This window comes from Cynocephalus volans, chromosome 1, assembly GCF_027409185.1.
Source record: "Cynocephalus volans isolate mCynVol1 chromosome 1, mCynVol1.pri, whole genome shotgun sequence".
NCBI classification, from domain to species: domain Eukaryota; kingdom Metazoa; phylum Chordata; class Mammalia; order Dermoptera; family Cynocephalidae; genus Cynocephalus; species Cynocephalus volans.
Window position 1 is genome coordinate 208201046 of NC_084460.1, and position 17626 is coordinate 208218671.

At 37.3% G+C, this 17626-nt stretch overlaps 1 protein-coding gene across 1 annotated transcript in view; it reads left to right on the top strand.

Moving 5' to 3' along the window:
* The window catches only part of THSD7B (thrombospondin type 1 domain containing 7B), a 691892-nt gene that overhangs the window by 455514 nt on the left and 218752 nt on the right, over positions 1 to 17626 (top strand). Inside the window, exon 13 of the mRNA XM_063077053.1 lies at positions 10391 to 10654. Within this exon, the coding sequence (XP_062933123.1) occupies positions 10391 to 10654 (264 nt within the window). The remainder of the gene's footprint in view (positions 1 to 10390; positions 10655 to 17626) is intronic.

Sequence of the window (17626 nt, forward strand, 5' to 3'; positions counted from 1 at the left end):
TAATTTGGTAGTAAATGTAATAAACAATCTCTAAAATGAATGGTTACAAGCCATAGAATCAGACTCTAAAACCATGTGACATTTTCTCTCCTTAATGCAGATACACACAGAAAAGTGAATATGCACAAGTACACACCACTCCATTGAATATGGGGCCATCTAGGGTATTTATTTTTCTTTTCTACATCTGTAACAAGAAGCTTAATTCACCATCTGGGTGTTCTGTGTGTTGTAACCAAACTAGATCATCACTGGTTTTAGACTAAGTGGTAATTAAAGAAGTTGTTTATACAGTGCTGAAAATATTCAATTCATTAGATAGAAAATCTGCCCAGGACTTATTTATATATATTTATATAAAATATATAAATAATATATATGCATATGTATATTTTATACAAGCATATGTGTTCAAAATAACTAGTTAACCGGTCACGAAAAAGACAAAATAAAGTAGCCACTTTCTTAAAAAAAAATAAAATAAAATAGCTAGTTAACTAATACGTTCTCTGACTTAAGGAAAAAAGTCTTAAGAGTTGTACTAGAGATTGATATTTTAGTACTTGCTGGTCCTGCATTCAAAGGTTAATACTGATTTTGATGATGATATAATCAAAGTAAAAGATTGCTGATAATTTCTTACTGTGAGAACCATTTCTTCATTAACTAACTTTGTCAAATCCTTCTTCAAACAGTGATGCCATGTAATTAAGAAGGATATCGGAAATACAGAGATAGCACATAGTTGCACAGGATATTTGTTCTGCTAGTAACTTCCGGTTGCCTTGTAGATGAACATGTCCTTTCTTTTTTGTCCTTTCCTCCTCCATCTTCCTCTTTTTCTCTCTCTCTCTCTTTCTTCTCGTTCTCTTTTCCTCTTCCCTTCTTCCCTTTCTCTCTGTTTTCTTTCTTTCTTTCTTTTTATTTTTACAACTTCCTTTTCTCAATTATTCAATGGCCTTTTTTTAATTTATCACTTAGGTGTGCTAGGCCTTGGAAATACCATGAGGGAACAGATAGACATAACCCTAACTTAACAGAGCTTACAGTCTGTTGGAGATATGGACAAATTTTTACTACACATACTTACAACACAGTATGGCACCTGCTACAGTAGCTTTGTATTAAGTGCTGTATTTGTTTCCTATTTTTTGCTGTAACAGATTACCATAAAATTGCTGGCTTTAAACAACAAAGATATGTTACTTTACAGTTATGCAGGTCTGAAATCTGACAAGGGTTTCTCAGGGTTAAAGACAAGATGGTGGCAGGACTGTATTTCTTTCTGGAAGCTGTAGAGAAGAATTTTTTCCCCTTTTCAAACTTTTAGAGACTTCCCGCATTCCTTGGCTCATGGTCACTTTCCTCCATCATCAAAGCCAGAATCATGGCATCTCTCCAACCATTCTTCCATAATCATATTCCCTGTGACCTTCTACTCAGCCAGAAAAAGTTTTCTGATTTTAAGGACCCATGTGATTAGCTTGGATCTACCCAGATAATCCTGAGTAATCTCCCCATCTCAAGGTCTATAATCTTACCCACATTTCCAAAGTCTTTTTTGTCATGGAAGGTAACATGTTGAAGGTTACAGGGATTAGGATGTGCACATCCTTGGAGACCCATTATTCTGCCTATTATAAGCTATAGTGAGGCACTCATATTTGCCTGGCTATGCCCCGCTAGCCTATAACCAAGACCCTCACCCAGATATCATACAGACCCAGCTGCAACTGCACCCTCACCTTGTCTCACACTGCGGTTGCCACACATTGCTGTAACAGAATTTTCCACCCTGCTTCTCCCTTACTTTCATTTTCCACCCTGAGACAGAGTCATAACCACATAAGATCATAAGATCACCACTTTTGCCCTGTTGCAAAAACCCGGAAATGCTAAGAGATAAAAATAACAGCCCTGCTGCATTCGGGGCTCAGCCTTTGGACAGGAGTCTGCTGAGCCTATGATAGCATATCAATAAACTCTGTTTCCTGCCACAGCCTCGGTGTTTCCTGCCTCTCCCTGTGAGTTTGCAGTAGCCCATTGCAACAATAGGAGTACAAGAGATAAGCACCTCTTCCTTTTTTATTTTTATTTTTATTTTTGTTTGTTTGTTTTATTTTTAAATTTTATTTTGTCGCTATAAAATGTGGTTGGTTATTGTGGCCCATTACCAAAACCTCCCTCCCTCCTCCCTCTCCCCGCTCCCCCCACTCCCACCCAACAATGTCCTTTCTGTTTGCTTGTCATGTCAACTTCAAGGAATTGAAATTGTTATGTCTTCTTCCCCCCCACCCCCGGTTATTTTGTGTGTGTGTGAACTTATTTATTTATTTTTAGCTCCCACCAATAAGTGAGAACATGTGGTATTTCTCTTTCTCTGCCTGACTTGTTTCACTTAATATAATTCTCTCTAGGTCCATCCATGTTGTGCAAATGGCAGTATTTCATTCTTTTTTATAGCAGAGTGGTATTTCATTGTGTAGATATACCACATTTTCTGTATCCACTCATCTGATGATGGACATTTGGGCTGGTTCCAACTCTTGGCTATTGTAAATAGTGCTGCACTGAACACTGGGGAACAGGTATACCTTTGACTTGATGATTTCCATTCCTCTGGATATATTCCCAGCAGTGGGATAGCTGGGTCATATGGTAGATCTATCTGCAATTGTTTGAGGAACCTCCATACCATTTTCCATAGAGGCTGCACCATTTTGCAGTCCCACCAACAATGTATGAGAGTTCCTTTTTCTCTGCAACCTCGCCAGCATTTATTGTTCAGAGTCTTTTGGATTTTAGCCATCCTAACAGGGGAGAGATGGTATCTCAGTGTGGTTTTGATTTGCATTTCCCGAATGCTGAGTGATATTGAGCATTTTTTCATATGTCTGTTGGCCATTTGTATATCTTCCTTAGAGAAATGCCTACTTAGCTCTTTTGCCCGTTTTTTAATTGCGATGCTTGTTTTTTTCCTGTAAAGTTGTTTGAGTTCCTTGCATATTGTGGATATTAATCCTTTGTCAGATGTATATTTTGCAAATATTTTCTCCCACTCTGTTGGTTGTCTTTTAACTCTGTTAATTGTTTCTTTTGCTGTGCGGAAGCTTTTCAGTTTGATATAATCCCATTTGTTTATTTTTCCTTTGGTTGCCCATGCTTTTGGGGTCATATTCATGAAGTCTGTGTCCAGTCCTACTTCCTGAAGTGTTTCTCCTATGTTTTATTTAAGAAGTTTTATTGTTTCAGGGTGTATATTTAATTCTTTAATCCATTTTGAGTTGACTTTAGTGTATGGTGAAAGGTATGGGTCTAGTTTCATTCTCCTGCATATTGATAACCAGTTCTCCCAGCACCATTTATAAGCACCTCTTCCAATCCTGAGATTTATAGTGTGTTCAAGGACAGCTTTCTAAGGGAAGTAAGTAATCTATTAGTTTGGACCTGAAGGACAAGTAGTCATTAACTAGACTAAGGAGGGAGGGTAGAACTTGTGGAAAGTTCTGGAGTAATACATGCAAAGGCCAGAAGCCAAAGGAGTAACTAGGAACTGAAAGATGCTCAGTTTGACTAGATTGTAACGTATCAGAGGCAGAGGGGTGCAATGTAGGCAGAAAGCAGGCACTCATGGGCTCAGATCATATGGGGCCTTGACAATAATGGTGAGGAGTCTGGACTTTATTCTATGAACTCTGGTAAGTCACTGAAGAGTTGTATGTAGATAAGTGATGAGATCAGATTTACATCTTTGAAAGCAGGCTCAGACTGTATATACTCTGACTACAAATTTAAGGGAATGAGGTTTGGTTGCAACAAGATCTTGGAGGAAGCTGTTGTATTGATTTAAGCTGGAAACCTGTAGGTGGGTATGAATATGGGTGGTATCAGTTGGAATTGAAACAAATGGACTGATTCAAGAGATCTTTAAGAGTTTGAAATGATATATCTTTGTCATTAATCAGATGTCAGAGGTTCAACATAATGATTTGAGTGTGATCTTATAGTTTTTGACATGGTCATATTGGTAGTATTGGGAAATGCAGAAGGAAAAGGAAAATTTGTGGTGTGAAGAGGGTAAGTATGGGTTTTGCTGTGTTGAGTTTGACTAGTCCTTTAGGTGTTGATTTTTTTTTTCCTGTTATTCTTTCAAAAACTTTTAAAATTAATTTATTTATTGGAACGTAATCAATTGTACACATCTGTGGGGTACAGCATTGAACATCAATACCTGTGTGCAATATGTGATGATCAAATCAGGATAATTAGTATATTCTTCATTATATAATGTAATGGATTTTTGTAGCCCTTTACCAATTCCTCCCTTTCTCCTCTTCCCTTCCCCCTTTCCAACCTCTGGTAACCTCAGTTCTGTTTTCTTCTCTTAAAAGGTCAGTGTATTATTGTGATTGTTGCATTTTTCTTTCTTTCTTTCTGTTTTACTTATTAGCTCCCACATACAAGTGAGGACATGTGGTATTTCTCTTTCTGTGCCTAGGTTATTTCACTTAAGATAATTTTCTCTATGTTCATCCATGCTGCTGCAAATGGCAGAATTTCATTCTTTTTTATGGAAGAGTAGTATGCCATTGTATAAATATACCACATTTTCCTTATGCAGTCATCCAATGATGGACATTTAGGTTGGTTCCAACTCTTAGCGAGGTGTCAATTTTAAGTCTGTGGCATAGGAGCTTGAGCAACTTAGGAGCTTCATCTCAGATTGTTGCAGTGAGTTACTGTGAACTCACAAGGAGAGGCAGGAAATACCGAGGCTTAAAATAGGAAAACAGAGTTTATTGAAATGCCAGCATTTGGCCCCAAAGGACTCATGTCCAAAGTTTTGAGCAGCCCAACGCAGTGGGGCAGTTATTTTTTATATCATAGCATTTCTGGGTTTTACAGCATGGTAAGGGAGGTGCTTTATCTTAGGGTGGAAAAGTACAGGAAATAAAAGGGAAAAGAAGTTCAGTTTCAGCAATCTGTGATAATCACAGGGTGAAATGGAGTGGGGGCTGGGCTTGTAGCTACAGCAGGATATCAACTAAAGCTGTTTCTGTAAGATATCTGGTTCAGGCAGGGCTGTACAAGCAAGGGTGCCTCAAGATGAAGATAATATTTGGGATTTAAGAAATATTGATGGCAATTTAAACTCTTCAAGTGGGTGAAGATGTAGGGTTGGAAGAGAAGAGAACCTAGTGTGGTGCCCTAAGGAACCTCATCAGTTAAGAGAGGTACAGAGGGAGAAGAATTCAACAAATAAATAAATGAGTAATAAATAAAGAATAAATAAATAAAGAATTCAACAAATAAATAAATGAGTAATGTGTGGCCAGAGGCATGGTGACTACATGAGGTGAGGGTGAGCGACAAAAAGGTATGGTAAGATGGAACTTGGAAAGAATAGTTCAAGAATGAGAGTAAATTAGTACAACCACTACGGAAAACAATATGGAGGTTTCCCAACGACTGCAATAGATCATCCATATGATCCAGCAATCCCACTTCTGTGTGTATACACAGAGGAGTGGAAATCATCATGTCGAAGGGATACCTGCACTCCCATGTTTATTGCAGCTCTGTTTACAATAATCAAGACATGGAACCAACCTAAATGTCCATCAATGGATGATTGGATAAGGAAACTGGTATATATACACCATGGAATACCACTCTGCCATGAAAAAGAATGAAATTCTCCTATTTGCAATAACATGGATGAGCTTGGAGAAACTTATGTTGAGTGAAATAAGCATAGCACAGAGGGATAAATACCACATGTACTCACTCATAAGTGGGAGCTAAGAGAGAAAGAAGGAAGGAAAGAAAGACCACAGTGGTGCATTGGACTTATAAACGGAGAGAACATACCTTGGGATACAAAATGGAGTTGGGGGGAAAGGGGGAGGGGGAGGGAGGTTGGGGATAATTGGGTGGGGGACACAGGGTACAATCACAATTTGTGGTAATGGGCATGCTGCCAGTATGGATCTGGCCATCACATCTTGGGCACAAGGGGTGACAATCAGCCTTGTATCTCATGAATATAACAAAAAAAAAAAAAAAAAGAATGAGAGTATATTCAACACTCTGAACTATCTTTGAATGATCACATCTGAAAGATAAGGAATAAAACAAGTTCCAGGGCTTTGTTTTTTTGTAATTGTAATTGCTGTTTGTTTATAACTTTGGTAAGAGTGGTTTCAGGAATAGGTAGACTCAGAATCCAGGGTTAAGTGGGTTGAGAAGAGAATGGAAATAAAAGAGATGGAGACAGGACATCTCAACAGTATTTTATGGAAGTTTAGTAAGAGTAGAGCCTTGGGGCATCCTAAATGCTGATAGGGTAGAGCCAATCATCACCCACTGATATGTCTCTCTACCAGGAAATTCTTATGGCCTTGATGAAGGATGTGCTTCTAAAACTTATTTTAACTGTCCTTAATGGTAGAGGCAAGTTAATACATCCTTCCAGAGGGACAGGGGAGAGGTGTGGCTGAAGCTACTGCCAGACCAATTTCAGGTCTTCCAGAAATCATTCTTATTCATTGTGGACATGAGCATCATAGCAGACTATAGAGCCAATCATCCAGTCAACAATTATGTGTGATGCAAACCCTGTGACAATGAGAATGTAGCTCATACATCAGCTTGTACAAGACATTTCCAAAAGAGTCATAAAGACTGGAAATATATATCAGTAAAGCTGCCTACATTTTTTTGTAACCAGCCATGACTTTCGCTAATGACCTGCTAACAAGAAAAGAAAAGGTGGAATTATTAGATTTAGAAGAATTTTTAATAATCTAGTGGGAGGATGTTGGCAGCAAAGTTGAATCAAATTACAGACTGACTTGGAATCCACTAAACATGATTATTATCAAGTATTTATAACTGTGGAAAAATGACCCTGGGTTGCTATTACTTGAAGTTAGGATCACAGCTAAAAGGTCCATCAGAGTCAATTGATAAGCTAATGTATTCTAGAATACTTAAGTTAAAAGGGTCTTTCAAAATGGAAGTAATAGCTTCTTCTTCTTTTTTTTTTTTAATTTTATCTTGTCGATATACATTGTTGCTGATTATTGTGCCCCATCACCAAAACCTCCCTCCCTTCTCCCTCCCCCCACCCCCCCAACAATGTCCTTACTGTTTGCTTGTCGTATCAACTTCAAGTAATTGTGGTTGTTATATCTTCTCCACCCCCCCCCCCCGGTTTTGTGTGTGTGTGTGTGAATTTATATATTAATTTTTAGCTCCCACCAATAAGTGAGAACATGTGGTATTTCTCTTTCTCTGCCTGACTTGTTTCACTTAATATAATTCTCTCAAGGTCCATCCATGTTGTTGCAAATGGCAGTATTTCATTCGTTTTTATAGCTGAGTAGTATTCCATTGTGTAGATGTACCACATTTTCCGTATCCACTCATCTGATGATGGACACTTGGGCTGGTTCCAACTCTTGGCAATTGTAAAGAGTGCTGCGATAAACATTGGGGAACAGGTATCCCTTCAATTGATGATTTCCATTCCTCTGGGTATATTCCCAACAGTGGGATAGCTGGGTCGTATGGTAGATCTATCTGCAATTGTTTGAGGAACCTCCATACCATTTTCCATAGAGGCTGCACCATTTTGCAGTCCCACCAACAGTGTATGAGAGTTCCTTTTTCTCCTCAACCTCGCCAGCATTTATCGTTCATAGTCTTTTGGATTTTAGCCATCCTAACTGGGGTTAGATGGTATCTCAATGTGCTTTTGATTTGCATTTCCCGGATGCTGAGTGATGTTGAGCATTTTTTCATATGTCTGTTGGCCATTTGGATATCTTCCTTAGAGAAATGCCTGCTTAGCTCTTTTGCCCATTTTTTAATTGGGTTGCTTGTTTTCTTCTTGTAAAGTTGTTTGAGTTCCTTATATATTCTTGATATTAATCCTTTGTCAGATGTATATTTTGCAAATATTTTCTCCCACTCTGTTGGTTGTCTTTTAACTCTGTTAATTGTTTCTTTTGCTGTGCAGAAGCTTTTTAGTTTATTATAATCCCATTTGTTTATTTTTCCTTTGGTTGCCCGTGCTTTTGGGGTCATATTCATGAAGTCTGTGCCCAGTCCTATTTCCTGGAGTGTTTCTCCTATGTTTTCTTTAAGAAGTTTTATTGTTTCAGGGTGTATATTTAAATCCTTAATCCATTTTGAGTTGATTTTAGTATACGGTGAGAGGTATGGATCTAGTTTCATTCTCCTGCATATGGATATCCAGTTATCCCAGCATCATTTGCTGAAGAGGCAGTCCCTTCCCCAGTGAATAGGCTTGGTGCCTTTGTCAAAGATCAGATGGCAGTAAGTGTGTGGGTTGATTTCTGGATTCTCTATTCTATTCCATTGGTCAGTGTGTCTGTTTTTATGCCAGTACCATACTGTTTTGGTTATTATAGCTTTGTAGTATAGCTTAAAGTCAGGTAGTGTTATGCCTCCAGCTTTATTTTTTTTGCTCAGCATTGCTTGGCTATGCGTGGTCTTTTATTGTTCCATATAAATGTCTGGATAGTTTTTTCCATTTCTGAGAAAAATGTCTTTGGAATTTTGATGGGGATTGCATTGAATTTGTATATCACTTTGGGTAACATGGACATTTTCACTATGTTGATTCTTCCAATCCAAGAGCATGGAATATCTTTCCATCTTCTTGTATCCTCTCTAATTTCTCTCAGCAGTGGTTTGTAGTTCTCATTATAGAGATTTTTCACCTCTTTGGTTAACTCAATTCCTAAGTATTTTATTTTTTTGGTGGCTAATGTAAATGGGCAGGCTTTCTTGATTTCTCGTTCTGCATGTTCACTATTGGAGAAAAGAAATGCCACTGATTTTTGTGTGTTGATTTTGTATCCTGCTACTGTGCTGAAATCATTTATCAATTCCAACAGTTTTTTTGTAGAGGTTTTAGGCTGTTCGATATATAGGATCATGTCATCTGCAAACAGGGACAGTTTGACTTCATCTTTTCCAATCTGGATGCCCTTTATTTCCTTCTCTTCTCTGATTGCTCTGGCTAGTACTTCCAACACTATGTTGAATAGGAGTGGTGAGAGTGGGCATCCTTGTCTAGTTCCTGTTCTTAAAGGAAAAGCTTTCAGCTTTTCCACATTCAGGATGATATTGGCTGTGGGTTTGGCATATATGGCTTTAATTATGTTGAGATACTTTCCCTCTATACCTAACTTATAGAGGGTCTTTGTCATGAATGAGTGCTGTACTTTATCAAATGCTTTTTCAGCATCTATAGAGATGATGATATGGTCCTTGTGTTTGAGTTTATTAATATGGTGTATCACATTTATTGATTTGCGTATGTTGAACCAACCTTGCATCCCTGGGATGAATCCCACTTGATCGTGATGAATAATTTTATGTATGTGTTGCTGTATTCTGTTTGCTAGTATTTTAGTGAGGATTTTTGCATCTATATTCATCAAGGATGTCGGCCAGTAGTTTTCTTTTTTTGGTTATATCTTTACCTGGTTTTGGTATCAGGATGATGTTTGCTTCATAGAATGAGTTTGGGAGATTTGCGTCCATTTCAATCTTTTGGAATAGTTTGTAAAGAATAGGTGTCAATTCCTCTTTGAATGTTTGGTAAAATTCTGCTGTGAATCCATCTGGTCCTGGGCATTTCTTTGTTGGGAGCCTTCTGATAACAGCTTCAATCTCCTTTATTGTTATTGGTCTGTTCAAATTTTCTACGTCTTCATGGTTCATAGCTTCTTTTCGGATGAAATTATATGACATTATTTGATCATTTACTTCGGTTTATCATTTGCATCAGCATTCAAGAGCTGCCTAGTAGCAGGGACCAAAATGAATTCAACTTTGTTGATTACACCCCCAAGAGATGCCTCCCCTTATTCCAGGGCCATTGTATGGGAGGATATCACTTTGCTTCTTGAATAAATAAGCTCTGTTTTTAAAAAGTTACTTGAAGAAAAAGGGAGGGAGTTACTACTTGGATCCTTTTGTTGGTTCCCCTAGCAACCATTAGTTTCAAGGAGAGTGGAGACAAGATAATCAATCTGTTTTTACCAACAAACTATAGAGAAAATAATATTAAATAAATTAACAAGAACTTTCTAGTTGTTGAGTCACTAGCAAACATTTCCTAAGTATTTTGTGCCTCTCTCCGCCTGAAACTTTTCTCCCCCCTAATTAATTTGAATTTCACAGTTGCCCTGCGAGTTGCTTCCCTTGTCCTAGTATGTACTTCCATGGAAAAAAAGGGCTTTATTTTATTTAAAGTTTGATATTCTAAGAGCTTGTAAATACAAAAATGTGAGTAACTTTCAACAAAACAGCAGTTACTAAATGAATACATCGATATCTCTTGTTGGAACAGGGAAAAGCAGGAAAAAGGAGAAATGCCAGGATGCTGATCTGTACCCACTAGTGGAAACAGAACCATGTCCTTGTGATGCATTTATAGCCCAACCTTATGGAAACTGGTCCGATTGCATTCTTCCAGAAGGCAGAAGGGATCCTCAGCGAGGATTGCAGGTACAAGGCAACAGCAAAGAATGTGGAAAAGGCCTGCGCTTTCGAGCAATAGCCTGCTCTGATAAAAGTGGAAGACCTGTTGAGCCCTCCCGCTGCAGCAGCTCTGGTAAGGAGATGGATGCGGAGTAACAGATGAGAACTTTGACACACAGCTCAGGAGGTGTGTCCAAGGTCTAGAATATAGCTTTGTTCTTTAATAATTGTTTTAGTTATTTGTCAGCATCACACTACCTCCCCCCAAATATGGATATGTGAAATGCACATATCTATGCTGCAACGATTACGTGGAATGTGATGGTTTTCGATCTCTGACTCCACCTTGTTTATCGACCACTTGTTTACTGGTGGTGAGCACAGCTGCTGTACTTCACTAGAAAGCCAAAGCCCAATACAAGTGAGTATATTTCATGGTGTGTTTCGGTGCTCTGACCATATATGTAGAAGGCATAAGACCTTGAATTTCTTCTACTGTATTTGATAAAATACCAATGAGAAAAATTGATTTTAAGTGTTTTACAATACAGCGTACAAGTACGTCCAAATGAATAGAATAAAGCTGTAGAAAAGAAATGAGGCCATCTTGGAGAGTTTGTGGGACGTTAATCAGGGAGAAGACTGTCTTTTTTTGAAACTTAGTTGGGAGAATTTGAAGGATATGAGTGAATGGAGAAAGGAGTGAAGGGGCAAATACGGCTGGGGCAAAAGAAAGAGGCTAGGTTGATAATTCTAAAGGAGCTAATGAATTTCCTGTTACTGTCTTGTTTTTGTTTTTGTTTTTTTAAGATTAAACCCGTTAGGAATTTTACAGAGGAGTATAGAGAGGATTCATATTTGACTAGGAAACTCTGGAAACAAGTGGATGGATTTTGGTCTTAGTCATAAAGGTCTCATGTACTACTGAGCTTTCCAGTAATACCAGAAATGGCAAATTAAATTTAGTTCTAATGTACAAGTCAGGTAAATGATAGTTCTTTATTGCCAATGCACTGGCTCGTCTTTAAGATATACCCATATATTATCTGAGTGCAATTTAAGGTTTACTAATTTTTTAAATCAGTGCCATTATTGCGCTAGGTATGCTACCTAGGTGAGTCTGTAGAATTGTTTTAAGTGATTTGACTTTCAGAAACATTAAGCACATCACAAGCACATCTTTCCATTTTAAGGCAGCCAAAGCTGGATGACTGTAATCATTGTTTTTTAGCTTTTATGTGCACATTGTTTTATTAATTCATTCATTTGATTAAAACCTGTATATTGACCACCTGCTATGTACCTAGTCTCCTTCTATGATTTGAATATACATTTGTGGGCAAATCAGAGACTCACGGAATTTATTGTCCACTGGGGAATAGAAATAAAACAAATAAATAAAAAGAATTTCAAGTCTTTGTTAGCGCTGAAAATGCTAAATAGAAAAGACCACATAAGAATACATTGAACTTATAGAAGGAGAGAACAAACCTAAGGATACTAGGGATGGGGAGAGGTAGGGAGGGGGTTTGGGGAGTGACAGGTTGGCTAAAAGGCATAAAGTAAAATGACGATTTGTAATAATTAATATGCTAATAAAAATTTTTTAAAAAATTTAGATAGACTTTAAGGAAGTCCTCACGGAAGTGACATAATTCTGAGATGTGAAGAGTGAGAAAGAGGCAGTTAAATGTAAGGTACACAATAAGGTTGTTTCAGTGAATGGGATGTCCAGAGGATGCAAGTGACGAAAAATGTTCTGGCAAAAAAAAAAGAAAGAAAAAAAGAAACCCAGTGGTTTGAATGTAGGGAGTGAGGGGAGAGTTGTGGGAAGTGAGATCAAGGAATTAGACAGAATCTTGTAAGACAAGCCAAGGAGTATGGGTGTAATTTAACTGCAGTCATTGGCTGGGAAGTGGGGTGGATAATGTGATCCAATTTAGGTTTTTAAAAGATCACTTTTGACTACTGTCTACAGAATGACTTAAAAGGAGCAAGGATGCCATGGGGAACTATTGCAGTTAGTCAAGGTAAGACATGATGGTAGGTTAGACTAGGGTGGTGGCAATAGAGAAACAGAGAAGTAGTTTTACGATAACATTTTGAGATAGAAATGACGAGATTATTCCTAATGCAAATAATCTTTTTTTGTATGTTATTTATTATTCACTTCTAATTTTTCATAATTTTTTTTTCAAATCTAGAAAATAACCATTTCAGGTTAAAAATGGAATTATTTGCAAGGAAAAAGAGACATTTATAACTCAACCAATTTGCAGCACAATAGCAAAAGCTATTAGGGAATCTAAAATATTTTCACCAAATGATACAGGACTTTAATCAAGATTTACTATAGATTCATAACTTTTGTGATATTTGTGTTAAGATACTTTTACAGTAGATATTTTCAAAAAAGATTTTTTAAAAAATAGAAATGGAATTTTATTGAGCTAGTATTTTATTGAGGATTTTTGCATCCATATTCATCAAGGATATCGTCCTGTAGTTTTCTTTTTTAGTTGTATCTTTACCTGGTTTTGGTATGAGGATGATGTTTGCTTCATAGAATGAGTTTGGGAGATTTGCCTCTGTTTCAATCTTTTGGAATAGTTTGTAAAGAATTCGGGTCAATTCCTATTTGAATGTTTGGTAATCTGCTGTGAATCCATCTGGTCCTGGGCTTTTCTTTGTTGGGAGCCTTCTGATAACAGCTTCAATCTCCTTTATTGTTATTGGTCTGTTCAAATTTTCTACATCTTCACGGTTCAGTTTTGGGAGCTTGTGTGTGTCCAGAAATTTATCCATTTCCTCCAGATTTTCAAATTTGTTGGCATATAGTTGTTTATAGTAGTTTCAAATAATTCCTTGTATTTCAGATGTATCATTGTAATATCACCTTTTTCATTTCTAATTTTTGTTATTTGGATCTTCTCTCTTCTTTTTTTAGTTAGCCATGCTAATGGTTTGTCAATTTTATTTATCTTTTCAAAAACCCAACTTTTTGATTCGTTGATCTTTTGTATTGTTTTTTGGGTTTCAATTTCATTAATTTCTGCTCTGATCTTAATTTCTTTCTATCTGCTAACTTTGGGTTGGGATTGTTCTTGTTTTTCTAGTTCTTTAAGGTGAAGTATTAGGTTGTTTACTTCCATTCTTCCGAAGTAAGCATTTAATGAGGTAAATTTCCCCCTTAGTACTGCTTTTGCAGTATCCCACAAGTTTCAGTATGATTTATCATTATTTTCATCCCAGGGATGCAAGATTGGTTCAACATACACAAATCAATAAATGTGATACACCATATTAATAAAATCAAACACAAGGACCATATGGTCATCTCTATAGATGCTGAAAAAGCATTTGATAAAATTCAACATTCATTCATGACAAAGACCCTCTGTAAGTTAGGTATAGATGGAAATTATCTCAACATAATTAAAGCCATATATGATAAACCCACTGCCAATATCATATGATAAACCCACTGCCAATATCATCCTGAATGTGGAAAAGCTGAAAGCTTTTCCTTTAAGAGCAGGAACTAGACAAGGATGCCCATTCTCACCACTCCTATTCAACATAGTGTTGGAAGTACTAGCCAGAGCAATCAGAGAAGAGAAGGAAATAAAGGGCATCCAGATTGGAAGAGATGAAGTCAAACTGTCCCTCTTGCAAATGACACGATCCTATATATCGAACAGCCTAAAGCTTATGCAAAAAACTCTTGGGGTTGATAAATGATTTCAGCAAAGTAGCAGGATACAAAATCAACACACAAAAATCAGTAGCATTTCTATTCTCCAATAGTGAACATGCAGAAATAGAAATCAAGAAAGCTTGTCCATTGACAATAGCCACCAAAAAAATAAAATACTTAGGAATTGAGTTAACCAAGGAGGTGAAAAATCTCTACAATGAGAACTGCAAACCACTGCTGAGAGAAATTAGAGAGTATACAAAAAGATGGAAAGATATCCCATGCTCTTGTAGTGGAAGAATCAACATTGTGAAAATGTCCATACTACGCAAAGTGATATACAAATTCAGTGCAATCCCCATCAAAACTCCAATGACATTTTTATCAGAAATGGAAAAAAAAACTATCCAGACATTTATATAGAATAACAAAAGACCACGCATAGCCAAAGCAATGCTAAGCAAAAAAGTAAAGCTGTAGGCATAACAGTACCTGACTTTAAACTATACTACAAAGCTATAATAACCAAAACAGCATGATACTGGCATAAAAACAGACACACAGACCAATGGAATATAATACAGAATCCATAAATCAACCCACACACCTACAGCCATCTGATCTTTGACAAAAGCACCAAGCCTATACACTGGGGAAGAGACTCCTCTTCAGCAAATGGTGCTGGGATAACTGGATATCAATATGCAGGTGAATGAAACTAGACCCATACCTTTCACCATACACTAAAGTCAATTCAATTAAAGAATTAAATACACACCCTGAAACAATAAAACTTCTTAAAGAAAATGTAGGAGAAACACTTCAGGAAGAAGGACTGGACACAGACTTCATAAATATGACCCCAAAAGCATGGGCAACCAAAGGAAAAATAAACAAATGGGATTATATCAAACTAAAAAGCTTCCACATAGCAAAAGAGACAACAGAGTTAAAAGACAACCAACAGAGTGAGAGAAAATGTTTGCAAAATATACATCTGAAAAAGGATTAATATCCAGAATATACAAGGAACTGAAAACTTTACAAGAAAAAAACAAGCAACCCAGTTAAAAAATGGGCAAAAGAGCTAAATAGGCATTTCTCAAAGAAGATATACAAATGGCCAAAAAACACATGAAAAAATGCTCAATATCACTCAGCATTCGGGAAATGCAAATCAAAACCACACTGAGATATCATCTAAACCCAGTTAGGATGGCTAATATCCAAAAGACCGTGAACGATAAATGCTGGCAAAGTTGCAGAGAAAAAGGAACTTTCATACATTGTTGGTGGGACTGCAAAATGGTGCAGCCTCTATGGAAAATGGTATGGAGGTTCCTCAAACAATTGCAGATAGATCTACCATATGACCCAGCTATCCCACTGCTGGGAATATATCCAGAGGAATGGAAATTATCAAGTCAAAGTTTACCTGTTCCCCAGTGTTCATTGCAGCACTATTTACAATAGCTAAGAGTTGGAACCAGCCCAAATGTCAATGATCAGATGAGTGGATACGGAAAATGTGGTATATCTACACGATGAAATACCACTCTGCTATAAAAAAGAATGAAACACTACCATTTGCAACAACATGGGTCGACCTAGAGAGAATTATATTAAGTGAAACGAGTCAGGCAGAGAAAGAGAAATATCACATGTTCTCACTTATTTGTGGGAGCTAAAAAATAAATAAATAAATACACAAAAAAATGGGGCGGGGAGAAGACACAAAAATTACAATTCCTTGAAGTTGATATGACAAGTGAACAGAAAGGAGATTGTTGGGAGGGAGGGAGGAGAGGGCGGAGGGAGGGAGGTTTTGGTAATGGGCCACAGTAATCAACCACATTGTGTATTGACAAAATAAAATAAGATTTGGAAGAAAAAAAATGTAAAGTGGGTTTAAGAACACCTATCAGGCAGAGTTGATAAAAAAAGAAATAGAAATGGAAAGCACCTCATTGAATCACCTCTAGGGATATTACACCTACCCATCTATCGAAAAACAACACAAAGCAAAAAAAAAAAAAAAAAAACTTTTAATGGTCACTCAAAAACGACATAGTATTTCTTTTCATAGCCATTAGTTAAATTAAGAATTTTATTTTCATGATGGATAAACTGAGGCACAGAGTAGTGACCCAATCTGGTTCTCCGAAAAGAACAGTATAACCTCTTACATGAACTTTCTCTTCTTTTTGCATTTGGAAAACACAAATGGGATTTCTCAAGGACATCAGGGAGACTTCCTCATGAAGATAATTATTCCCCATGCTGAGATGTCCTATGTGGCCCCTGCTGGAAACCAGCAAATTCTGAATTATCCCTTCTAATGGATTCTGTGTATGATTCAAATCACAGATATTTGCACCAAGTCTGTTTGGCTTAGGGAACAACACTGTGCGGACAAATGAAAACTGCCCTTCACTAAAAAAAACAAAAAAACAAAAAAACTTAAAAATGAAGTTTGTTTTTCTGTCCTGTCAGTCACTGTTGGTTTCCAATAATCCCATTACTGCCTGATGCCAAAGTGCATGATGTATTTCCCACCTATGTGACAACATGCCACATGTTGACTGGGACTACCGAATTTGGGCAACAAAATAGCATGTGCCAAAATTAAGATATTTGGTGGTGAGTTACTTCCAACTGTCTCTAATCCCAGTGACTTTTTTTTTTTTTTGTCCAAGAACAGGACATAAAGGCACCTCCACACCCCAGTGTACTATGTTCTTTCCTCTCCGACCCTAACTTCATCCCTCCAGTCTTTCAAGTCTTTGCTCAATATCCCTCATACCGTCTTCTGACTTCTGTAGGAAATCAATCCACCTCATCACTTCCTATTCCTCTTATCAGTCTTGATTTTTCTTCACAGCACTTAATCACCAGCTGACATATTATCTACTTTAAAAAATATATATTGTTTATCGTCTCTCTAAGAGAGCAGAAAAAATGCTTTTTTTTTCTTTATTTTGCTCATTTTTTTCAACAGCGATATCTGCAGCACCTAAAATAGTGCCTAAAAGTTAGTAGGCATTCAGAACATATTTTTGAATGCATGACTGAATCATCAGGTCTTAATCATTTTGTCTCCTAAGTACCTCTTAATCTTGTCCTTTTCTTTTGCTATCTATGGTGCCTAGTAGTATACTATTCTGTCTTGACTTATCCATCTTATATCTTTCATGTCGAGGGCCACTAGCCACAGCACTAAAATGCAAATGTGGCCATGGCACTGGCCTGCCTGCAGTCTTCCCTGGTCTCCCTTTCACATAGCAGCTCCTCGGCAGGAACCTCCAGGACTTCCATGCGAATGCGGTCTACTTGGCATGCCCTTTCTCCACCTTTCATGAGACTCCTCATTCGCTGGGATAACAACAGGTGTTGCCAGTTCCAGGGAGC